The sequence below is a fragment of the Pteropus medius genome, unplaced genomic scaffold, assembly GCF_902729225.1.
Source record: "Pteropus medius unplaced genomic scaffold, Ma_sr-lr_union100, whole genome shotgun sequence".
In the NCBI taxonomy this organism is placed as follows: Eukaryota; Metazoa; Chordata; class Mammalia; order Chiroptera; family Pteropodidae; genus Pteropus; species Pteropus medius.
Window position 1 is genome coordinate 19191509 of NW_024344378.1, and position 25578 is coordinate 19217086.

Here is a 25578-nt window from a genome sequence, read left to right on the forward strand (position 1 = left end):
TGGCCCCACCTCACCGCCGGCGGGCGCCGGCTCCGTAGAGCTACACGGCGTACCCTAAGATCCCGGGTTTGGCTCCGCCAAAGTGTTCTTGCTGGAGCGTGGTTTCAGCCACGTGGGGAGGGGCGTGTCCCAGTTGCTGAGGAGCCCTTCCAATTGGCCAGCACGCGGGCTTCTTGGCGGTGCGCCGGCCAGACTCCACCTCCGAAGGCGGGGCCTGAAAATTCACAGCTGGAAAGGGTGGAGTCCGGGCTGCGCAGCTGGAAGGGGGCGGGGCCCTACTCGCGAGGTTCGCCGCCGAGGGCTGGGGGCGCCGTGGGTTGCCATAAAGTGAATGGGCGCCGGCGGGGGGGTGGCAGTCCGAGGCGAAGCTCAGTCTCTCCCTCAGCGAGTTCGGGAGCGCCCGAGCGGAGCGGCGGCCCGGGCGCAGGGGGGCGGCCCCCACCCCGGCCGGGTGCCCGGCCCCTGGCCCCTGCCTGCCCTCCAGACTGCAGCGGCCGCCGCCGCTGCCGGGAGTCTTCCTGCTGCGGGACTCACTGTGAGTGCTTGACCCTGCGGGTTACAGGGGCTCACCCGGCCGAGGGGCCATGGCTGGACTTCGGGATCCTTAAAACCAGACCTAAGGCGGCTGAACTGGGGAACGGCGCCTGGAGAAAGGGTCAAAACTGGGAGGGCGGTCTGCAGACCCAGCCAGCTCCAGGACTTAGGGAAAGGGAGACTCAGCTTCAGGACTCGGGGAACAGAGAAGGGGGGAGACTCTGGAGATCCGGAGGGAAACCGGAGACATGAAATCACGACAGGCGCTCCTGTCGGGAAATCATTACCATAAAGTACCCTGGAATCCAAGGGCCCGGAACAGGCAGCCAGGGAGCAAAAGGGGTTGCCGAGGCTCTGGCCAGTGGGGGGAGCTGGCGGCGGCTGCCCAGCATGGGGGCAGCTGGCGGCGCCCTTCGCCCCTCGGCTGGGGCTCAGACTCCAGGAGCCAGGAGCAGAGGTGCGTCTCATTGCACACGCTTCTCTTCTCAGCTGCTTCGCAGTTGCGAATAGGAGTCGTGTTGTGAGAGCCCTGACTCGCGCGACCGGCTCAGATGGCCTCTGTGTGGGCGGCAGAGCAGTGACTGAGCAGCCAGAGTGACCAGGCGGCGGGTCTGGTGTGTCCGGCTTGGGGTGTCAGAGTCCGCATGTGTCCCGGCCTGGGGCTGCCACTGAATCGGACGGAATGTCCGCAGCGCGCGCGGCTGGGAGTGGACAGAATGTCCGGGGCGGCGAGGTGGGTCTTTCTGGAGGAGGCGCTGTCAGGCAGCGGTGGACAGAATGTCCTCGGCTGAGTGGCATGTCCATTTACCCGGCAGTGCCTGCCCAGCTGCTGCGTGTGCGGTGGGATTCTCTGTGGTGAGTCGCCACGAATCCCACTTTGCAAACTTGTTTCTGCTCCTGGGGGCTGTGGGGCCCAGGAACAGGGAGTGAAAGCAAAAAGGCTGCAGACTGGTCTTTGGGTGGAGTGGTGCTGAGAGAGATTACCTCTCCAACCCAAACCATATCAGAGCATCCCCTGGACTTCCAGGATACAAATTTGAGGAAAGAAAATCAATGATGGATCTGTTAGTGGGAATCAAAACCAGGAAAGGAAGGAATGAACTACAAAGGGCAATGGGAAGGCAAGAAGGAGCCCAGCACAATCCCCTGCCAGCCTCAATTCACTCACAAACTCAGAGGCAACCCCTAATTCCAATACAGCTGATCAGACACTCCCAGACCTCTTTGCCTAGGGGTCATTGGGCTAAAGGCATCTTCTTTGCAGGGAGCAGGCGCTCAGGCCTAAAGAGAAAACGGCACTCTTTAGCAAAGCAAACCCGGCGGTCTTGTTTCCCTTTTTGCTCCCTCGGTTTCACCAATCTGAACACCACCCTAGTGGCTAAGAGGAGGTAGGAAGGAAGTACATGGAATTCAGACTCTGGGGTCCAACATGAGACCTATATGGTCCTCTAACTCTGGTTGAGAAGGTCTCAGACCTACCCAAGTGCCTTGTGTACTTTCCCTGTAGCTAATGGAGGGTCCTGATTCATTTGGACCCCTACAATGATCATCTGTTCTGACCCCACCTCTTTAACTAGAGCCCAGTTAAGCTAAAGGGAACAAAATAAAGAGAACTCTACCAGTCTAGGTAAATGAGCGCAACAGCCCGGCTGAGGACTGAGTTTTCATGGGGACAAATGAAAGGTGATGTGTTTAGCAATAAGTAAGTAATCTAAACAAGTAGATCTCAACCTTTCTCAATCTCCACCTGTGAGTGATATACAATACATAGTCGTCACACTCCCACCTCAGTACCTCAATTTTAAAGTTTGCTTATTGCCAGGAATAAGACATTTTTTATTAACATTTTTTATTAACATTTTTTGTCCCTTGCCCCCTTTTGATAAATATAGAGTCATACTCAAATAGCCCCAACACATTCTGATACCCTTATCAGGGGCTTGTGCTTCCATTATTTTTTAAATTACGGGTGAAATGAAACACTCTGAATCAGGAAAGGAGTAGGGAACACATTACAGATGGTTCCCTGAAGACCTTAACCCAAAGATCTGTTTTTGCAACAGCGTTATAATGAAGATGACTGGAAATAAAAGGCAGCACTTTCTCCTTTGAATAAAATCACGAAGCTCAGTGTATGCCTGGGGCACTGGGTCTGAAGGAGAATGTCATGGGCCTAGAGAAGAGTCAGAGAATAGTTGCCAGAATGGGGAGCCAGTGGCTGCTTGAGAGAGCAAACTTCAAAGTTTAGGACTCTAGGAAGTGAGATAGGATGGAAATCCACAAAATAATGAAAGGCATAGATAAGCAGAAGACTTGTTTGCTCCCTAAATCCTGAAACCGGAGATGAGGGGGCCTCTTTGAACAGGAGCGATGCAAGTGCAGGATGAATAGGGAAATGTTCCTTGGCACACAGTGGGCAGCAAACTTCCAGAGCTCATTTCCAGGGAGGTGGTAGAGGCAGGAAGTAGAAATGGAATCCTTCAGGGCTTGGGAGGATCAGTGCATGTCAGAGCCACAAATGGCTACTGGGGCGGAGGGGGCGAGGAGTGAAAAGAGCTCAGTCCCGGTCCTAGGAAAACTGGATTCGAATCTCTTCAATCTGTGTAACCTTGGGTAAATTCACATTCTTAGAGGTGAAATGGGGATGGTTATTCCTGCCACTCACGGTGGTTAATAAGAATTAAATGAAATCATATATATGAAAGCCCTTTGCAAGTGAAAAAGAAATAAGGAGTGTTATTGCCATTATTAGGCCCAAACTGTAGAATCTTTGTTCGAAAGAGTGGTATCTCAAGTCTTACATCAGCCAGATAGCATCCCTAATCCAACCACAGGAAGATTCTCAATGACAGATAGAATACCCTATCTCAGGCTTCAGATGCTGGCCTTTACCCCTGCCCCTCTCCCAGAAGAGTTCAAGGGAGCTCCCCAAATGTTTAAGCCGTCTACCAGACCAAATATACTGATCTGTTCCCTGCCTGCCTGCTGCTCAAGGATGTGAATATGGGCTCAAGATGCAGGTCCAGGAAGGGGGAGGGCAGGAGAGACAGACTGAAGCTGAGCTGGGGTAAACACGAGATAAGGAAGGAGCCACCCAAATTTTCTCTTCTCCAGTCACTCTAAATGATGCTTCCTAAAATGTGCTTCCTAGGAGATGGCAGCTAATCTGAAGGATTCGTTAGGTCTTGAACTTTGGTATTATCTAGTATCTAGCCCATGGTCACCAACAGGGACCCATGATAAAAGTGATGGGGAGAGAAAGGAAAAGATAGGTGGTAAGATGAGAAAGAGCTGCTTTCAAAGAGCCCCTTTCCTATCTCTTCCCTACCCAATTCATTCTGCTCACCAATGCCAAATAAAGTTCCCAAAGATGCTGCTTTTATGTCACTCTCCTGTCTACAAGTCTTCAGTGACTCTCACTGCTTCACTTTAAGGGGCTGAGGTGGGAGAGGCTGGTACAGGAGTGGGAGGGGCATGATGCTGCAGGCTAAACATGGCCTGTCTTCCTGGTGTGATGATATCACTTGAAGATGTCACTTGGAGATTTGGAAAGAAAACTTTGTTTTTATATAAAAATATACATAATGACTTAAGTATGGAATAGAATGCAAAATTTGCTTCAATTTTTAATATAAGGATAGAGATCTCAAAGAAATTTCATACTGTTGACAGCTGCTTCAGGTTGTGCCCTTAGTTTCCCAGGGTAATATTTTCTCTTTCTAGTCTTAGGGTTTTTTCAATGGAAAAGCTGAAGATGCTGTAACCTAGACTGTATTAAACTTGAACCACCACCCTTTGCCCATCATTGGAGGCCCCCTAATCCTGACCCATTTTTCTCTGATGATCTCCTATCACCCACACTGAGACCCTGGCCAAGCTAGGCTCCTCGTTGCCCTCTGAACTTCATTCCCAATTCTGCCCCTTCTCTGCCTCCCCAATTCCCAGCTCAGCCATGAGCTACAACCTCTGAGCCCCAGAAGATGATACCACCTTACGTGGGCTTCCATTTCTCCAATCTCCCTTAATCTAAGTATCAGACCCATGCAGCCCATCATTTCATCTTATGCTCTGTTTGCCTCCCAAGACTGCAGGCTACTAGAAATTAGGGTCTATGTCTTACCAGTCTTGGGGATCTGTCTTAGCACCTAACACTTGCTAGAGGAAAGAAGGACGAGGCGGGAAGGAAGGATATGGAGGCTGCATCAAGTCATCACTGCCTCTACCTGAGTCTTAAGGTTTCTTCTTGGAGCTGTGAGCTTTGTCTACAGCTGTCTTAATTTGCTCCCATTTGTCACTGTAGTTCAGGAGACCAGACAGTTTGGGTGATCAACATCACTAATGAACATGAAGCCAATGTGCACTTAAGGGCCTCACTTCAGTGTCAGGTTTATCAGGTGTTTTTAGGGCCCTGGTTTACACCTGTTTGCCAGCTTGCTGCTTGCTGAGCTGAGCCACAGTATTGCAACTCTATCCCTCTTATATTTCTCTTCATTCAGTTCCTGCAAGAGGAAGTTCTTTTCCCATTTAGGTTCCAGGGTATGCCTCCTGGAATTGTTATTGCAACTTCTTGAGGGCTCTCTGGCTGTGGCCCTGGTTCACCCCTTTGGCTTTAGGACAAAAGTGGGTACACATGGCAGTTGCCCTCTTGCCATGAATTTGTGTCCCTGGAAACCATGGCCTCCCCACTATGGCCTCTCTGGCCTGTGATAGTCTCGTAATATATCTTGGATATTTTGATCTTGCTGCAGTCCGTAACAGCTTCCTGTAATTCCAGCCTTTACTTCAGAATCGAAGCATACCTGTAGGTTCTCTCTTCTCCCTAGGGCTGGGATTGCCACCTTGACACCACTGGGGCCTGGGCCATGCATCCCCTGCAGGGGATGTCAGAAAGGCTTGGGGTGGGGCAAGAAGCCCCTCCCAGAGCTGGTCTCAGCAACACTGTTATCTCTTGACTCTCTTTGGCCCTCCCTAGTATTTCTCACCAGCATTAACCAAACCTGTACTCTAAGACCTATTGCTTGTCCCTGTCCACTGAGTGAGGTAAATTTCCTGGCCTCAGATCCAACTCCCCAGCTTCCTGACCTCCAGCAGTTTGGGGGAGCTTAATCCTCAGCCAGCTTGTCTCCAGCTCAGACAACCATTTGACACCCCCAGCCTCTGCCTGACCAGCCCACCCGGATACAAGTCTGCTAGAGGCCTGTGCCCCCACTCGCTCGCTCTCTATTACCTGCCCGGCTTTAGTGTTCTTGCCTTTCCAGTTTCACAATCAGAGCCCTTCTCAGCCTCATCCCCTCTATCTTCTATTACTAATCCAGTCAGGAGCTTGAGGCTTCATTTTTTTCTTTTACCAGTCCCTGGTCCCCAAAGTGGCTCCCAGCTTGGGTTATTCTAACCCATTTTGCCGTTACCTTATCGACTGGGCTCTCTTTTGTGTTCAGGACAGAGTGCTCACAACACACATTTGCATCCCTCTCTAAAATGCAGCATACTGCATTTTAGAAATTCTTCACTGGGAGATACAGAGTCTAGGGAGGTGAACCACTCAAGCAAGGGCAGAGACAAGGATGAGATCTATTTACCACTCTACCTTCTGTGCCTTACTCAATGTCCAGCTCATAGACACTGCCAAATTAATGTCTCTTCAATGAATGAGGGAAAAAATACTTGGATAGAGTTGTACTTCTATCCATTTTTCATATCATATTTTATTTTAACCTTATAACAATACCGAAGGTAGGTAGGGAAGAGATTATGATCTTGCTTTTAGAGCTGAAAAAAATATGCTCAGAGAGGTAATTTTCCACTTAGTAAGCTAGGAAGCCATGACAGGAATGTAGGTATTTTGACTCCATACCTAACTTCTTTGGGCTACATCAGATTCCTTTCCTAAGGGGCCTGGGCAGTTTCTCTCCCCCATCCCCATCTCATCCTCTTTCTCCAGCATTCTCTTGCCATCTCCCCACTCAGCTGCACAGGCTCTCCCCAGCAGCCACTGAGTGTAGACCACTCCCCTGACCCCTTTGGCCTCCTCCTCCCTTGAGACTGAGAGCTGAGATTCAGAGGGGCCACGAAGGGGAGGGAATAGAGTAATGGCTCGCTCCAAAACAGCCAAGGCAGCTGTCCCTGTCACAGAGAAAGGAGACTGTGTGATGGTGTGTGTCTGTCTGCCTGAATGTGGCAGCACATGTGTGGGAGAGTGTGTGTTTGTATGCCTCTAGCTGCAAGTCCAAGTGCTTATTTTGTCTGAGTGGGGGCCCATGTGTGTCTGCATGTGTGTCTGTCTGTCTCTGGGAACATACAGCCTGAATTCTGCTTTCTGGGTCTCAGCCTCCGCCTCATCATTTACTTTGGCTCTTATCTCTCCTCACCCTACCTTCCTCTGCTGAAATAAAGGGTGAAACCAAGACACAGGTATGGAATGCTGGGGGAAGTGCAGTTTAGAAAATTAGAAGTCTGGAGCCAAAGCAGACTGGAAAGATTAATGGCAATGGTGAGATTTAGCTTCCCTTATAGGCAAACCCTACTGTCTCTCTTTTTCCAACTCTGTGTTGCTGCTATGGCCTCTGGAGAAGTCAGGGGCATGGTTTGCATTTTGAGGGCATCTTTTTTTAAATATATTTTTTATTTTCTTATTTTTATTAAATTTATTGGGGTAACGTTGGTTAATAACATATAACTTTCAGTTGTACAACTTTATAATATGACATCTGTATACTCTTACGTGCTCACCCGAAGTCTAGTCTCTTCTGTCACCATGTACTTGACTCCCTTTATCTTCTTTGTCCTCTTGGGTATGAAGTTAAGAGAGGACTTCAGAGCACCCCTTTTCCCAGCTCTCAATTCTAAGCCCTCCCAGCTATTTTGGAAGAGCTACTAGTCAAGGCTGCCACAGGTCCCTTCCAGTGGCATCTTCCTTCCATTGGAACATTGTTGAGTCAACCCCAAACCTTTGACTCCTGACCTCAGACCTGGAAGGGGAGGTAAGCTGAGCACCCCCGCCCATGGCCTGACTTCACTCCTTCCTTCCCAGGTTCCCTTCAGCCCTGCCTCTTTAACCCTAGAAAAATGTCCCAGGTCTAGTCCCCTCTGCCTGTGGAAAGAATAGGGACTGTTTCTCAACCTCCTGCCTTGACCTCTGTTCCAGCCCAATCTTGCTTGAGAGGTGAGGGCAGGGGGCAGCTGTCATCTCTGAGCTGGATGAAGGGGGCATTACCATGTGCAAATAAAGGCCACTGCCCATCTGTGCCTTCCTGAGAAAGGCTCCTAATAAATTCAGAGCAGCCGAGTGACACACATCTTAATCTAGCTAATCTACCACATTAACGCCACTTTGCACAGCCTGCATTAAGTCCCTGTTAATAGGGAGACAGATGGACCCTTCCACCCAGATCTTCACCCGTGTTCCTCTATCCCTAGACTCCTTTGGTTTTCCTCTGACCAAGAAACCACCAGAATTCTTTAGGCCCACTAGTGTACCTTTCCTTTCCTCTTACCAGAGGGGGCCTAGGAGAGCCAGCAGGAAAGAGGAACCTGCAGGGGAGACTTAGGCAAGGCTAGGAAGTAAGTTAGGATAGAAAGTTAAGGGTAACAAGGTGAGTTTAAGAAGCCCACATCTACTGCCTGGGGTGAGCCTGGTAGAGGCCATGTATGAGAGCTGAACAATGACTGGTAGGATGCGATATGTCTGGACAGGCACAGAAGCAGATGGGGCTAGAATGCCTAAGTGATTTTCAAACCTGCTTTTGATTCTGAAACTCTATTCAAATGAAATCTCTCCAGAAAGTATAAACAAAACAACAAAAGCAGGGCTGCCCTAGTTGAAGCAGACCCAAGCAAGGCCAGACTAGGGTTCCATCCCTGAGGCTAGCCCTGAGTTCCAGTCCCTGAGGGGATTTCTGTGTAGGGCCCCAACGAACACAATTGGAAAAAGCCAATGAAGAAAAAGCATTAGCTTAGGAGTCTCCCACACGTGGTTCAGATCCCAGTGCCTCTTACAAGCTCTGTGACCTTAATCGTTATTTCAAGTCTGTTTCCTCACACGAAAAAGGTGATAATACTTAATATTGATGAATTCTTATGAAGGGAGAATTAATGAGGTGAAGACACACAGTAAGTACTCATAAATGATAGCAGTGATTATCCTTAAGGGAAAAATATCAGGCCTGTTTCAAAATAAAATCTGTACTCTGAAGAGTGAATAACAGAGGTTCTGGCTGTGTCTCAGATGTGATTGACTGAGGGGCATGGATAAATTTATGGGAATTTTGGGCATTCATGTTAGAGGGAACAAGTTTTTGAGGTTGTGGTATATGGCATGTGGCATGCAAGTGTGGTTTTCATAAATTCAATAAATATCTGTTGAACGACAACTGTGCTCCAGGCAGGCAGAGTTCTATCAGTGAACAAAACATAATGTGTAGATATGCTTATAAAACCTTTTTCTCGTTAGGCTGCTGTTTCCCCATTCTGTCTGTCCCAGGGCACCCCAGCACAGGAGTAGCTTTATGTTGGTGGCTGAGAAAGGGGACAGTGAACCTGGGAACCTGATAACCTGGAGATTTTAACCCCATTAACCTGGTCTGTGTCTCCTCTTCTCTCCAGTCTTCCCTCCATGGAGTTTGGCCTGCTCAGCGAGGCGGAGGCCCGGAGCCCGGCCCTGTCTCTGTCAGATGCAGGCACTCCCCACCCCCCACTCCCAGAACACGGCTGCAAGGGCCAAGAACACAGCGGTGAGCGCACCCCCTTCTGGGCGTGGGGGAGATAACAGCTCAATCTCTGATAGGGGTGGGGTCCGAGTGTGAGTGAGGGGCAGGTGGAGGAGCAACCCCAGCCGGGGAATCCCCCTGACCTGCCCCCACCCGGCCCCCAGACTCGGAGAAGGCCTCGGCTTCGCTGCCCGGCGGCTCCCCTGAAGACGGCTCGCTGAAGAAGAAGCAGCGGCGGCAGCGTACGCACTTCACCAGCCAGCAGCTGCAGGAGCTGGAGGCGACCTTCCAGAGGAACCGCTACCCTGACATGAGTACGCGCGAAGAGATCGCCGTGTGGACCAACCTCACCGAGGCCCGCGTGCGGGTACAGCGCACCTAGACCTGTAACTCTCACCCCACCCAGGCCCACTCTCGCGGGCCACTTAGCGACTAGCTTCGGAACCTGCAGCCTGAGGTTCTGCCCTGCCTGCCCCATCCTTGGACCCGACACAGCTTCCCCGGCCCCGGTCTGCAGCCCCACACAGGGCTTACTCCACACTATCACTTTAGGCCGTGTGTTTCTTTTCTCCTGACACTGTCACTTCTTCTCGTCACCCCTCCTTGATCCTCGCCCCCCGCACACCCTGTAGCTCTTGTTTCTGCCGCCCACTCTTTCTGTTCTCAGCTTCCTGACTCCGTGCGCACCACCGCGACCTGCATTCTCATTTCTAGTCACCTTATCCTGTTTATCCCTCGCACGGCCGGGGCCCTGGCTTGAACCCCTGTCTAGGTGACCCACCCACCAGCCGCGCTGACTCGGTCCCGGACTCCGGCTCGGCTCTGGTCCCTGACAGCCTTTTCTCCTGCGCCCGCAGGTGTGGTTCAAGAACCGGCGCGCTAAGTGGCGAAAGCGCGAGCGCAGCCAGCAGGCGGAGCTGTGCAAAGGCGGCTTCGCGGCGCCGCTCGGGGGGCTGGTGCCTCCCTACGAGGAGGTGTACCCAGGCTACTCGTACGGCAACTGGCCACCCAAGGCGCTCGGCCCGCCGCTCACTGCCAAAACCTTCCCATTCGCCTTCAACTCGGTCAACGTGGGGCCTCTGGCTTCCCAGCCGGTCTTCTCGCCACCCAGCTCCATCGCTGCCTCCATGGTGCCCTCCGCCGCGGCCTCCCCGGGCACCGTGCCGGGGCCCGGGGCTCTACAGGGCCTGGGAGGGGGGCCCCCCGGGCTTGCTCCGGCTGCAGTGTCCTCCGGGGCAGTGTCCTGCCCTTACGCCTCGGCCGCCGCAGCAGCTGCTGCAGCCGCCTCCTCCCCCTACGTATATCGGGACCCATGTAACTCGAGTCTGGCCAGCTTGAGGCTGAAGGCCAAACAGCACGCCTCATTCAGCTATCCTACTGTGCCAGGGCCAACCCCGGCCGCCAATCTCAGTCCATGCCAGTACGCTGTGGAACGGCCTGTATGAGTGGCCCGGCCCGTCGATCACCCCCGAGGGCGGGGGTGATAGTTCACAGCCTTCCCGGACTGGGGTCGTCTTGACTGGCTTACCCCTACCCCGGGGTCTGAGATGGATGCTGGGGCAGCTAGTGGAGGGGCGGCCGGCTCAGGAGAGAGCCTTCCGCCTCCCAGCCCTGAGGGGTGGACTAGACCCTACACACAGTCCGCAGCCCTGGGCCTAAGGCCAAGAACAGGGACCAGTTCCCCGGGGGCCAACTCACCCTTGGCCCACTCCGCCTTCTCCAGATTCCCTCTCCCCCATTTATCATTTCAAGATAAATGAAATAAACATGCGCGGACTGTCAAAGGCTTGATGATTCAGAGTTGCAGTTGAACCCTCTCCCCTCGTACTCCCCCATGTCCAAAGAGAGCTGAGTGTACAGGAAAAACGTGAGGGTTTCTGGGCCTCAGTTCCCCTCAGCCGCTAACACCAGAATGGGGAAGCCGGGAGATTCCTGGAGCAGAGGGACGCTCGCGTGCGTCTGTTTGTATGGACCGCTTGCGGACGATTAGCTACTTGGCCAAAGCTGGTGTTACAGCGCCACACTGTGGTCCCAGGGAGGATAACTGGAAGGTCTGGTTGGCAACGCCTACTTGTCATTTCTGCAACTTAGGAAGCCTAAGACCTTAGAAAAGTTACTCTGCCTTTATGCACCTATTTCTCACTGTTCCAATGAGGGGCTTGGGCCTCTAACAGCAATAAAATTGTGGTCTGTAACAGACATTTATTAAGTGCCTACCAGGCCTAGGATTCTTATTGAGTGTCTGTGTGTGCACCCTCTTAGGCTTCTCACCTACTGATCATCTCACTGCCAGCAGCCTTCTCCCACTGCAACAGACCCCTTCTTCCCACAAATCCCCAAAACTCGAAAATATTGTTGAAATATTTAATTTAAAAACAGAGCAAGAAGAAGAAAGGTTTCTGTATAGAAATATAAATAACCTAGCTCTGGGAATCCTTCTCAGTCCCACTTCCATCCTAGTGACTGCTTGGCCTTCACATTAAAAATAGAAATATAAAAGTACTAGATCACATTCCCCTCCCAGGGTGGTGTTTCTTGTCTGTCATAACTTCCTGCCACCTTGAGGCACACATCCTGTGGGGAAACCATGCAGGAAAGGCATTGTAATCATTCTCCCAAAACTAAGCCCATCCCCTCAGTACCCTGGGGAGTAGAGAGCCTGGGGCTCCTTCTTTTTCTCCAACACTTTACTCCCTCTTGGTCTTGGCTTTGACCTTGGGCATTATGTAGGCTTGGTAGAAGAAATTGGAAAAGAGGATTAAATAACTTATATAAATGAGGAAGGACCAGAAGAAGAGGTCCATTGTGGTGTGGCATTCCTGTTCCTGTCTCCAGATGTAAGAAAGGCTGATGACAGTGACTCCTATAAACATCTGTAGGATCTGCAGGGTGGTGATGAGCCTGGGAAACCACCAGGATAACTTCACTTTGGCAGCCTTCAGAGCGTAGTAGGTGTACATGATGGAATGCACACCAAAGTTGAGGGTCATGAACCAGCCACCTGCTTTCATCTTGTACTTGAATACAAGGCTCGAGAACACTAGTACTGTGCTGTGGTGGTACCAGTGCACAAAGACGAGTGGCCGCTTACGCAGGATGATGAAGGCCGTGTCTCCTGGGAGATGGAGAGTTATAGCTGGCATACTACCCATTATTAGGACTACCTTCTGCATTGAATGTGGGAACACAGGGAATTCTCCGGGTGGGGAGAGGGGTCTTTGTGGCAGGGAATCTGAAGAGGGGCTTGGGTGAGAGGTGTTAGGACCCTGGGGTGGGGAAGGGACTCTCCAGATGATGGGTGAGGGGAGCCCTGAGGAGGGGTGCAGTTGACTGGGGTACTAGAGAGACAAAGCCTGGCCACTCACCAAATTCAATGATCTTGCTGAGAACAAAGACAGAGGACCAGAATTGGACTACAGGATCGGTGGTGAAACCGGAGAAGCACACAGTTTCCTTTAGGCTTCTCCTATGTACCAGCATCCCCATATAGCCCCATGTCCTCACTGCCCCCACGGTACTGAAATGGGACAGAGAAAAAGGGTGTAAGGTCATTCCCAGACACCAATCCACCCTTCGCCCTCGGCCTGGTCAGGTCACTGTCCTAAGCTCTGCCACTTCCCCATCCTTCCAGAGGTCACAGCTTCTGAGATCCTTGGGCCAGTCTGGTAGATCCAAGCAGTAATCTAGAGGAGATGAGGGCTGGAGAAGGATCGAGAAATGCTGGAAGATGGGATCGAAAGTTGAGTTAGGAAATAGAGTTCTTGGGATGAATAGGAGCCTATGAGGAGATGATCGGCAGGATGGGGGAGATCGAAGTTTTGGGGAGGAAATATGGGAAGCAGGGGCTGGGGAAGTTATTGGAGGGTCTTGGGAGAGGGCGTTAGAGTCTGGAGAAATTTATTAGAAGCACACAGACTCCATGAGCACAAGAAGACTCATGAGAGAGAGCAGAAACTGCCAGTTTGAAGCCTGGGGGAGGAGGAGGGTACATGCTGGGGATGGGGGAGGAGAGCTAGAGCTGAGAGAATGGGATAAGGAGAGAGTTGTGGGAAACTTTGGGAGTTGACGTGATTGAGGTTTCTGGAAAGCTTTCAAAGATAGAGTGAGGGTCTAAGGTCTACAGGATAGGTGAGGAGTCTTACCTGAAGATTGCAAGGCAGAAGGACCAAAGGATGAGAGGCCCCTGCAGGTTGAAGCCCTTCTGTGCCTTCATGTAGTTCTGCCCCACAAAGATGAGCAGCAAGTAGATCAGAGCTATCGGAATTGAGGTTGACCTGGCAGGCAGAAGGCAGAGGGGATGGGCTCATGGGTGGGTGCTGGTTAGAGGAATGCTTATTCATCGCGCCAGGTTAGTGCTCTGGGTTGAAGTCCCAGCTCTGTCATCTACTAGCTGTGGGACATTGGAAAACCTACTTAGTTCTCTGAGCCTCAGTTTCCTTATTTGAAAAGGGGGAATAACACTCTTCTCCTGACAGTGTTAACGTGTAAAGTACCTAGCACATGGCAGGGGCTATGGCCAAGGTTTCTGTTATTATCGCTCTCTCACTGGGGCCAGAAGTGGGTGACAGGTGCTGGTCCATGCCTAAAACCAACGCAGGATGTAAGAAGAGTGTGGCAATAGCTTTCACCTAATTGGGTCATGGCAAATTGGCTGGAGCATAAAGTCAGCCCACAAACACCTCTGAGGAACATTACAGTAGGAGTTCAAATATACATCATTCCTCAGAGACCAGTTCTCACTACTCTTTTCCCCTTGGTTTCTGTCTTCTCCCATACTCCTCACCCCATCCTTTCATTTCTGCCTTTCTCTCTCCCTTCCCTTTTTCTTTCTTTTCCTCTTTCTCTTTCTCCATCTTTCTTTCCTTCTTCCTTCCTTCCAGACCTAATCTCTTTAAGGTATCACATTACCTGTACCTTCGACAATGCGGGTGTGGAGTCAGTACAAAGAGCCTAATACCTTTATTTTTTAAGAAAATCATTGCAGTCAGTATCTCCTCCCACTCCTCAAATTGTGGTCATTAGGACCCGGCCCCTGGCACGACCCTTCCCCGGCGACAGGTCTCACCAGTACTCCTCCAAAAAGAGGCTTAAGTTCGAAAATAGCTCGAAGTTGTAGGGCTGAAGCAGGTACTCTGTTCTGTCTGAGCCGTTCATGACTGTGCCCATTTCGTTCTGCAGATGTCAAGGTTGGTTGGGAGCTTGGGGAGCTGAGCGAGAGACTTGGGGACGGAAGATGGAGCGAACCCTGGGGTAGGACGGAACGGGCAGGAACCGAAGAACTCCGCGGAAAGTCGAGGAGCGTCAGACTCAGGCACATGCGCTACAGTCCTGCACCATTCCACCGCCGCGGCCACTGCTGTAGATAACGCAGAATCTCAAAGCGACACGTCCAGATGGCGCGCGGCCATTATCTAATCTCAACCAAGACACGCCCCTGTCCCGAAGCACGACCTCTGATTGGTCATTCGAACTCTCCCCAAATGCCCGTCCTAAGCCTTCGCCACACCCTTTCCATCTTTTTCTCCCCCAACACCTCCACTCCTATTTGCTTGGCTTAGCCTCTGTAGCCTTGCCAGGCACCCGGACGTGCCAGTCTTTGCCTGGCACGGACAATCTCAGCTTTTGCTTAAGTTTGCGCGATTCTTGACCTACTTAACAGTGAGGAGAGAGTGGAGGTGCCCTTAGCCTCTGGAACCCGGACCCAGAGATGCGGGTGTCAGTTTCCCCCTTCCCTGAGACCCTGGGAAAGCCAGGCCAAGGTTGAGGATGAATCAGGCTGGGGAAGCAGCAGCAAAGAGCCTCTCACATAGTCCCATCTGTCTCCTTCAGGTCTGTGGTTGTGCGTGGGAGGGAGATGACTTTTAATGAATTTTATTGTTGAGGTTATTGATGTTGGTGTTTGGGGAGATGGTTGTTGAGGCTGTTGTATTTACGATTTCATGTATTCCTGAACTGCTCCAGCCTGACACCCAGTAGTAACTCTGGGGAGGAAATGGGGTCACCCTCTGAGCTTCTGGGATTATTGTTTTCAGGACAGTAGGGTTTACATCTCCCCAGTGTCCTGTTCTCTCCCTCAGGCTGTGCTTGTTTGATCTACTTTTTCCTTGCCTGTGTATTCAGCCCCAAAGAAATATTTCAAAACTTTTAAGGCCTTATTTGTCGGTCTCTTATTTGTCTCCTAGGTTGTATGAAAGTGAGGGAGAAATACAAGGCCCGTCATCAGCTGGAGATTTGCAAAACAAGGGCTAAGAGAAATAAAATACTGAAAATCAAGATGTGACTATAAGTGGCTTTTTGCAATAAAGCCCACAGGCTCTGGAGTCAGAGTACCCAGGTAGGAATCCCAGTTCCACTTCCTTGAACATCAGCCACTGTCCAGGGAAGGGTCGAGTGAGAAGTCCTGTCCATGCTATCTAAATGACTCTCAAGTGCATTCTTTGTCTCTGTATCTCATCACCTCTCACCTGGTTACTATATCCACTATCTTAGTCATGTTAACTGATTGTATCACCTCCTTCTCTCTATTGCAATGCAACCAGAAAAAAGATTCCCAAACCTGACTGATCTTAAGATTCCTGAGCCCATACCCAGAGATTTTGACCCAGTAGTTGGTCCCAGACCATTCCTTGAAAACCACCACTTTCTGTCCTCTCATCCAGAAGAGAGTTCTAAAACCTAAACTGGATCATGCTACTTCATTTCAATGGTTCTATTTTTTTATTTTTATTTTTTTCAATTATAGGTGACATAAAATATAATATTAGTTTCAGGTGTACAACAGTGATTAGACATTTATATAACTTATGAAGTGATCACCTCAATAAATCCAGTACCTATTTGATACCATACATAGTTATTACAATACTACTGACTTTATTCCCCATGTTATACTCTATATCCCCATGACTATTTTGTAACTACCAATTTGTACCTGTTAATCTCTTCCCCTTTCACCATCCCAATCCAATCTGATAACCATCAAAATGTTGTCTGTATCTATGACCTTTTGTGTTGTTTACCCTGTTCTCTAGAATCCATATGTGACATCTGTCTTTCTCCATCTTACTCCACTCAGCACAATACCTCCTAGGTCCATCCGTGTGTGTGTGTGTGTGTACAAGCATATAAACATATCACCTCTTCTTTATCTATTTATCCACTGATGGACACCCAGGTTGCCTCCATATCTTGGCTACTGTAAATAATGCTGCAATGAACGTATAGATCCACATGTCCCTTTAAAGTAGTGTTTTGGGTTTCTTCAGATAAATACCCAGAAGTGGGATACCTGGGTCCTTCTTTGTCTCTTGATACAGCCTTTGCTTTAAAGTCTATATTGTCTGGTATGAGTATTGCTACCCCAGCTTTTTTGGTTTCCATTTTCATGAAATACCTTTTTAAATCCCTTTACTTTCAGTCTGTGTCTTTCGATCTGAAGTGAGTCTCTTGTAGGCAGCATGTGTCGTTTTCTTATTCGGCCACCCTATCCTTTAATTGGAGCATTTAATCCATTTACATTTAAAGTTCTTGTTGCCAGATATGTACTTATTGCCATTTTATTTTTCATATTTTTGAGCTTTTTCCTTCCTCCTCCTCCTTCCCCTACCCCTCCTCCTCCTCCTCAAAAAAGTTCCTCTAACATTTCCTGTAATACTGGCTTGGTGATGATGAACTCTTAGCTTTTTCTTGTCTGAGAAGCTCTTTATCTGTCACTCTACTAAGACCAGGAGACGTAGCAGCCCTACTGAATACACAGAAACAAATGCATGTAGGCAGCCAAAATGGGAAGACAAAGAAACATGTCTCAAGCGAAAGAACAGAACAAAGCTAAAAGAAAAAGAACTAAACAAAATGGAGACAAGCAATCTACTAGATGCAGTTTATAACACTCGTTATAAAGATGCTCAATGAACTTAGGGAAGAGTAGATGAACTCTTGCCTGTCTACTTCACAAAGTTGAGGTCAGTATACAAGTCAGATAATGTCAATGAAAGAATATTGTGGACTAGACATAATAGGAATGTCAGGGTGAATCATTTTGGAAGGTTTACAAATGCATATAGAATATGTATAATCAGTCCTGGTTTCTCTGAAATGAAGATATTTGACACAGTTTTTCCTTGTGAAGTTTAATGGTGAGGCTTGGGGCAGGGTGCATGGAAGAGAAGAGAAATCTCCAGAAGTTACTTCCTAGGAGAAAACTTCCCCAACCCTTGACTTGGTCTGGTACCCCTACTATATGTAAATTATTCTCATAACATGGTATTTCTTTCCTTCAATGAGAGTTTATAATTACTTCATTATTTTTATGATTTCTTAATTAACGCCTGTTTCCCCCACTGGTCCTTGAGCTCCATAAATGCAAGGAATATGTCTATTTTGTTCAACATCATTCTCTTAATACTAGGCACATAGTAGGTACTCAGGTAATATTTGTCACATGAATGACTGAAGAATGAAATCCTTAGCCTAAATATGAGTGACATTCTTTGTTTCTCCAGGACAAACACGCCAAGCTTGTGAGGTTTTTTTTTTAATCTCTTGGCCTCAGCTTTCTCATCTATAAAATGGGGATAATATCCACCTTAGAAGCATGTTTATGAGGACCAAAGGAGATCATATATATTAAAGAACATGATACAGTATGAAGTGTTAAGCAAACATCAGTAAGTATTACGCCCAAAAAGTGAATTTGTAGAAATTTCAACTTCTTTTAAATAAAACTCAACTAAATTAACTGAAAAAGAAAGCCATGATCTGGTGACTGGCTGCACACCACCACTATTGAATGGTACACTTAAAAATGGTTAAGATGGTTAATTTTCATTATTTATATTTGACCACAATTTGAACATTTTTAAAAAGGAAAGCCCATTTCCTTTAAAAAGGAAATGGGAATATAGTTCCAAGTAGGACATATAAAGGGTTAATATGCATACTACATAAAAATCTTATCCTTAGTCCTACTTGGTTCTATCCTGACCCTTGGTAAGTGGCTAAAGATACAGATAGGCTCGTCTTACAGACTCTAGTCTTCCCAAATCTACGTTTTATTAGCTGCCAGAAAGCTCTAAAACACACATTAGCTCATGTCTTTCTTCTTTAAGAACACAAAAATCTTTAGGACTAAGGTCAGATTCCTGAACTTAGCCCTGACTTTTCCTTTCCAGACAATGTCCCATCATCCCTCAGCCCCAGTATGCCACATTTTAGCTATACTGGGTCACAACTTCATAACTCAAGTACTATATTTTTATGTTTTTCAACCCCCTTTACTTCTCTCCATATTATTCCCTCTTCTCCACAGACATCTTTTTCTCACCTGTACAAACTACCCATTGTTTGGCCCAGCTCTAAAGTCATTTGCCCTGAAAAGGCCTAATCTGTTTTAGACAGGGTCAACCCTTTCCTACTTTGTCTTCTACCCACAGGACATTGCCAAACTGCCTGCCACTACTGTGCTTCTACCAACTGAGTACAGTCAGTCACATATTTTCTACACTATCCTGGCTCCGCCACCCTATTTCAAAAGGTCATTTTTGTTAGGTCACTCATCCCTGAGAGAAGCACAGTACTTGGCACACAATGGGCATTCAAAATATGTCTGTTGCTTTGAACTGAATAGGCACCAAAGAGGAAATACAAACAATAAACATATAATATATGTGTGTGTGTGTGTGTGTGTGTGTATGACTCAATTTCCTTAGTAATTAGGGAAATGCAAATTAAAGACTGTATGTATAGTATAGTCCTAATTAACAGCCATTAAACCTTGTAAAAATTAAATACCCAACGCTGGTGAAACCTATGGGAAACAGATACATTCACACCTGGATAGTGGCCAAGTAAATTGACGTGATCCTTCAAGAAGTACATTTAAGTAACAGCAGAACCAACTGGTATTCCTTGACCTAGTCCTTCACCTTAGAGATTTAAAACCCAGTGAAATAGGCCAAAAGAGAAACTCTGTATGTACTAAAATACTTAAGTTGGTGTGACTTAAATAATAAGAGAACTGAAAACAACCTACTAATAAATGATTAAATATTAAATACTAATATTACAGAACAGCTTGCAGCTAACAGTACATGACGAAACATGCAACCATGTTTGTAAAATAATGTGAAAGAAAAACAATATTTAAAGCTGTACCTATCCCATTATCTCAGTTATCTAAGTGATGATGTCTCTAAAGGTTAAAATTGAAAAGTAACATGAAATTGTGAAATCATTTGCTAGGGTAGGTGAAATTATAGGAAATAACTGAAAGTATTTTAAGTTTTCTTTCATGATATTTTTGAACTGATGTAATAACATTCTGGAATGCTATTCATCTAGGGAATAAAGCTTTTGATGACATAGGAAATGCTCGGGATATAAAGTAAAAATTAATAAGTGGGTTATGAGACTGTATGTATAGTATGCTCTCCAATTCATAAAATAAAAAAGTGGAAGAAATGTGGATGAGAATATTTGTAAATTTTTGTAGAGAAAAAATATGGAAGAAAACTATGTTGAGAGCAAATATTGGAGGGAAATGCACCAAAATGCTAATAGAGTTTGTCTGGATGGTGGAATAATGGGAGATTTAAAAATTATTTTCATAATCAGTAAATGTTCAAAACTAATAATAAATGTATTGAAATATCTTGGAGTTGTCTTATTTTTCCATGTGTTCTGTCACTAATTGGCTTCTCTGCTTCTACCCTCTTGACCCTTAGATCCTACATTCATTTCCTTTCTCTAGATTTTTATGGTCTTGGTTGGAAGGCAGTAACAAGACTATACAGAAACCACGAGACTTCCCATGTCCCTGTCTCCTCTTCCCAAGCTTGCCTCAAATATTCCAAAGTGACTCTGCTGTGTCTTGTTTTTCCAGCATCATCCTCTGCTTCCCATTCCCTCTCACCTCAGAGCTTACTCTGCATTTGGTATGTCATGTTTTCATTTCCATTCACTTCAAAGTATTTCCTAATTTCCCTTGTGATTTCTTATTTGATCCATTGGTTTTTAAGAGTGTTAATTTCCACATATTTGTGAATTTTCCAGTTTTCCGTTATTGATTTCTAGTTTCATTCCATTGTGTTCAGAGAAGATGCTTGTATAATTCCAATCTTTTTATATTTATCAAGACTTGCTTTGTGACCTAACATATGCTCTATCCTCCCAAACGCAATTGAGAATATGTGTTCTGCTGTTGTTGGGTAGAGTGTTTTGTATATGTCTGCTAGGTCTAGTTTATTCTTCAAGGCCTTTTTTTCCTTATTGATCTTGTTTATTGTTTTATCCATTTTTGCAAATGAGGTACTGAAGTCTCTCTTCAATTCTGTCCATTTTTGCTTCATATATTTTGTGAGGTGAGTGTGTTTATAATTGTTATATCTCCTTATCTCTATATAATGTCCTTCTTTGTCACTAATAACACTTTTGGATTTAAAATCTATTCTGTCTGATATTAGTGTAGCTGCCCCAGCTCTCTTTTGGTTACTATTTGCATGGAATATCTATTTCCATCCTTTCGATTTCAACCTATTTGTGTCTTTGGATCTAAAGTGAGTCTCTTGTAGATGGCATATAGTTGAATTATTAAAATCCATTCTGCCAATATTTATTTGCCTTTTAATTGGAATTTAATACATTTACATTTAAAGTAATTACTGATAAGAACTTATCTGCTATTTTGCCATTTGTTTTCTATATATCTCGCCTTTTTTTATTCCTTAATTCTTCCATTACTGCCTTCTTTTGTGTTTAATTTTTTCTAGTATACTGTTCTGCTTCTCTTCTCATTTCTTTTTTAGTTACTTTTCTTAGTAGTTACCATGGATGTTACAAATAACACATTAAGATGACAATCACCTAGTTTGAATTGAACCAACTCAGCTTCAATAGTATAAAAACTGTACCTATGCAGCTGTCCTCCCACTTATATTGCTATTGTCATAAATTACATCTGTATACATTGTGTCCATTAACACAGATTTATAATTATTGTCTTATAGTCTTTTAAATCATATAGGAAAAAAAGAAGTTACAAACCAAAAATACAATATTGGATTGTATATTTACCTATATAGGTACAATTACTTGTGTTCTTTCTTTGTATAGCTTCTAGTTACTGTCTAGAGTCTTTTCATTTCAGTCTGAAGGACTTCCTTTAAAAGGAATTTCTTGTAGGGCAGGTGTGTTTGCAGTGAACTCCTTCAGCTTTTGTTTATCTGGGGATACTTTAATTTCTCCTTCATTGTTTTCATTAATAATTTTCATTTTGTTATAAAAATTCTATGCATTTGTCCTTTAAAATGTTAATAACTGTTCTATGTATTACTCTATATATTTTTCCAATTTTTTATTGAGGTAAGAAACACATCCTAAAATTTACCATCTTAACCATTTTTGAGTATATAGTTCCGTGGTATTAAGCACATTCATACTGTTATGCAACCATCACCACTAACCATCTCCAGAACTCTTTGCAAAACTGAAATTCAATATACATTAAATAGTAACTCCTCATTCCCTTTCATACCTCCAGCTCCTGGCAACCATTATTCTACTTTCTGTCTCTACAATTTTGACTACTCTAGGTACCTCATATAAATGGAATATAAAGTATTTGTCCTTTTGTGACTGATTTATTTAACATAATGTCCTCAAGGTTCATTCATGTTGTAGCATGTGTCAGAATGTCCTTCTTTCTTTAAAGCTGAATTTTATTGTGTGTGTGTGTACTTTTGCTTATCCATTCATCTGATAATGCATACTTGGTTGTTTCCATGTTTTAGCTACTGTGAATAACGCTACTATAAACATGGATGTAACAAATATCTCTTCAGGACTCTGCTTTCAATTCTTTTAAATGAAATTCACCTTCATTTTTTTTCTTTAAACCTCAACATTTATTTCACCTTCATTTTTGAAGAACAGTCTTGCCAGATGTAGAATTCTTGTTTAATTTTTTCTTTTGACACTTTAAATATGTTATCCCACTGACTTCTGGCCTCCATGGTTTCTTATGAGAAACTAGCTATTAACCTTATTGTCTGGAGAAAAAAAAAAAGGAAAGAGAAAACAAAAAGAAAAATACTCTCCCAATCTCTGCATATTGGCTTTGTGTTGGTGCCAACACTTAGCCAGGCAGTTTACAATTATTGTACCTTAGCCTTCACTTCCTCCTTGTGCAGAGCCTAAAGGTCAGCTAGTGGTGAAAACTGAGGGTATTCTTTGGTCTTTTCTAGCATGTGTCCAGTCCTGAGCATGTGCAGGGATTTCTACATTCCCTGATATACACAGAAGCTTTTCAAAGCCTTTGCCCTGTCTGTTATCCCTTTCCCGGGCAACTGTGCCTAGTATATTTCCCTTTAAATGTTTTCAACAAACATTACCTGGGAAGCCACTTCAGCTCTGAGGAAGTTCAGAAACAAAGGCATTCCCCTTAGCCAACAGACAGGTAGAAACCAGACCAGACAGGTAGAAACATACAATAATCCTTTGAGAATAAGGTCCATATTGTCCCTTCTGTCACCAGCAAGTCACACCAGGAACATAGGTCACTATTCCCACAGATGACACCAAGCTTTACAATTCTCTTTTCCATATCCAAAGTCTTCTGAAATTAATCAGAAGACACATTGGTATTTTTTTCCATTACAAACACACACACACACACACACACACACACACACACACACACACACACAATTGAAGTGTGTGGTAAAAAAAGAATAAAAGGTAAACAAACAAAAACATAATTCTGCCTCCCACTCCAATCACTCCTCAGTTCTCCTTCCCAGAGGCAAACACAATTACCAGTTTCTTGTGTATCTTTTCAAATATAATTGATGCATAAAAAGGTATGTTTGTATATATCGTCATAAAAGGTAGTACATTTTCATATTATTTTATAGTTCTTTTTTAAATATGCCTTGGGGAGTATACTATATTAGTACATCTAGGGCTTCTTTACCTTTTTGGACAGCTGTATACTATTTCATTACATGATGTACCATGTACTTATTATTCAACAACAACAAAAAAAACAAAAAAAGCTCATTTTTTTCTTCTGACTCTAAAGGTAGAAATTTTTGAAAATACAAAACGGGCGGGGTTCCACAGTGTAGCGGTTAGCACATCTGCTTTACAGACAGAAGGTCCTAGGTCCACGCCCCACTGGAGCCATGGTCCATGGTCTACGGCCATGCACCCTGAACGAGCCCGATGTCTGATCTCAGAAGCTAAGCAGGGTCGGGCCTGGTTAGTACTTGGCTGGGAGACCACCTAGGAAGACCAGGTGCTGTAGGCATAAATGATAATAATAAATAATAAAAGAAAATATAAAACAGCAAAAATCACCTCAAATATAGTAACCATTATATTTTCAAATAATCCTTTTTATATTTCTATGTAATTATTTTAAAATAAATCTTTTAAGGACAAACCACTGCCCCCAAAACTGGAGAGACAGGCAAATACTGAAGATCACAGCTTATAAGAAGCAGAAGTCACTGGATCTAGGAACTGGTAGGAATAAACAATAATTAAATTCTTGGAGGCTGAGTGTGGACTAACACCAGTCTTAAGAGGCCCATACACTTTCATGAGTTTTACGTCCAGGAGCCTACCAGGTTCTCATCGTGAAGGTCAGAGAAAAATATCCATGCTTCTGCCAGGGGAAAGGAAAAAGTGACCATTCTGAAACAAATTCAGAAAAAAAGTAATCATTTTGAAATATGTCGAGCCTTCTGTCTTCCATAAAAAAGGTCTGTCTTCACAGGAAATTACTTTACCAGAGCCTCATCTGACCTAAAGAAAGGAGAATTGGACAACTGCACCCACTTCTAGCCTTCCTGCTGCTTCACATTAGGGGAGGGGGGAAAATATGAAACTCTTCTGAAGCCCAGGAATTCAGGTCAACTGTAAATAGAGATTTAATAATAAAAGTATGGAACACTTCCTCCCCCCCCACCAATACCAGTAGAATAACAGGGCTCCAGTATAATAACAGTGAATGATAACTCAGAGACTGCAAGATGCATACTCCCTTTAGAAGGAATTTCTAGGAAACCCAGATTACAGGGAAGACAAAAAGGACAGTAAGAGAAATGGAGGCTTCTGACAACTGTAGCTACAATAAGCATTAAAAAGTCTAGCTCCTAGCCAGAGAAACAGAAAATAACCTCACAGTGAAGGCCTACTAATCTCAGTCCTTATTATCTGAATCATCATGTCTGGTTTTCAACAAAAAATTAATTACAAGGCATGCTAGAAGGCAAGAAAAACACCATTTGAAGAGAGAAAGTGAACATCAGAACCAGACTCAGATGTGGCAGATTTTGGAATTATTAGACTAGGAATTTAAAATTACTTTGGTTAATACGCTAAGGGCACTAATGGAATGAAAAGAAGAAGAAAAGTTGGTAGTGTAAGGAGATGGAAATATTAAGAAATAATCTGAAGGAAATGCTAGAAATCAAAAGCATTATAACAGGAATAAGGAATGCCTTTAATATGCTCATAAGTAGATGGGACATAGCCAAAGAAAGAATCAGTGAGCCTGAAGATACATCAACAGAAACTTTGCAAAATGAAATTCAATGAGAAAAAAGAATGAGAAACAAAAGAAACAGAATATGTAGGGAAATACAAAAAGGTGTAACATTCACATAATACCAGAAAAAAAAAGAGAGAGAATATTTGAAGTAATAATGGCTAGGAATTTTCTAAAATTAATGACAGAATCAAACCATAGATCCAGGAAAAATCAGAGAACACCACACAAAAAAATACCAAAAATTCTATACCTAGGCATATCATATTCAAAACACAGAAAAACAAAGACGAAAAAAAAATTCTTGAAAGGAGCCGCAGGGTAAAAATAACCCACCTTACATTCAGAAGAATAAAGATAAAAATTACATTGAACTTCTCTTTAGAAACTATGTAAACAAGAAGAGAGTAGAGTGAAATATTTTAAATTTTGAAAGAAAAAAACTCACCAACCTAAAATTCTGTATCCAGAAAAATTATCCTTTAAAAGTAAAGGAGAAATAAAGGCTGTTCCAGACAAAAAATGAGAGAATTTGTTGCCAGAAGACTTGTCTCACAAGAAACATTAAAAGATGTTCTTCAGAGAAAAGGAATATGATAAAAGTCAGAAACTTGGATCTAAATAGAGGAAAAGCATTAGAGAAGGAATAAATGAAGACAAAATAAGAACTTTCATTTTATTGACTTAATAATAACTTCAATAATAGTAACAATATATTGGGAGATTCTGGCTTATGGATAAGTGAAATGAATGACCACAATGTCATATGGGACAGGAAGCAAGAATTTGTAG

General features: G+C 45.0%; 2 protein-coding genes and 1 pseudogene across 2 annotated transcripts; 2 read left to right on the plus strand and 1 right to left on the minus strand.

Annotated features, from left to right (window-relative positions):
* The first annotated feature begins 288 nt into the window (after positions 1-288).
* PITX3 (paired like homeodomain 3) lies at positions 289-11376 on the plus strand. Its single transcript, XM_039871391.1, has 4 exons — positions 289-535; positions 9136-9263; positions 9404-9606; positions 10097-11376. Exons 2-4 carry the CDS (start codon positions 9146-9148, stop codon positions 10682-10684), a joined length of 909 nt encoding a protein of 302 aa, XP_039727325.1. The 5' UTR covers positions 289-535; positions 9136-9145; the 3' UTR covers positions 10685-11376.
* A 258-nt stretch (positions 11377-11634) lies between these two features.
* ELOVL3 (ELOVL fatty acid elongase 3) lies at positions 11635-16003 on the minus strand. Its single transcript, XM_039871392.1, has 4 exons — positions 14305-16003; positions 13382-13513; positions 12605-12756; positions 11635-12354 (listed from the first exon to the last, which is right to left on the minus strand). The coding sequence occupies exons 1-4, from the start codon at positions 14403-14405 to the stop codon at positions 11927-11929; spliced, it is 813 nt and encodes a 270-aa protein (XP_039727326.1). The 5' UTR covers positions 14406-16003; the 3' UTR covers positions 11635-11926.
* Positions 16004-23426: 7423 nt separating this feature from the next.
* On the plus strand, positions 23427-23541 carry LOC120610153 (uncharacterized; annotated as a pseudogene).
* The last annotated feature ends 2037 nt before the right edge of the window (positions 23542-25578 follow it).

What these genes read in the sequence shown, in the direction of transcription:
- PITX3 (XM_039871391.1), top strand. Translation starts at nt 9,146, where the DNA reads ATGGAGTTTGGCCTGCTCAGCGAGGCGGAGGCCCGGAGCCCGGCCCTG. An exon ending in CAAGGGCCAAGAACACAGCG is followed by an intron (nt 9,264 to 9,403) that starts GTGAGCGCACCC and finishes CCCGGCCCCCAG; the next exon opens with ACTCGGAGAAGGCCTCGGCT. An exon ending in TCACCGAGGCCCGCGTGCGG is followed by an intron (nt 9,607 to 10,096) that starts GTACAGCGCACC and finishes CTGCGCCCGCAG; the next exon opens with GTGTGGTTCAAGAACCGGCG.
- ELOVL3 (XM_039871392.1), bottom strand. Translation starts at nt 14,405, where the DNA reads ATGGGCACAGTCATGAACGGCTCAGACAGAACAGAGTACCTGCTTCAG. An exon ending in CTCTTTTTGGAGGAGTACTG is followed by an intron (nt 13,514 to 14,304) that starts GTGAGACCTGTC and finishes TCTGCCTGCCAG; the next exon opens with GTCAACCTCAATTCCGATAG. An exon ending in TTCTGCCTTGCAATCTTCAG is followed by an intron (nt 12,757 to 13,381) that starts GTAAGACTCCTC and finishes GTCCCATTTCAG; the next exon opens with TACCGTGGGGGCAGTGAGGA.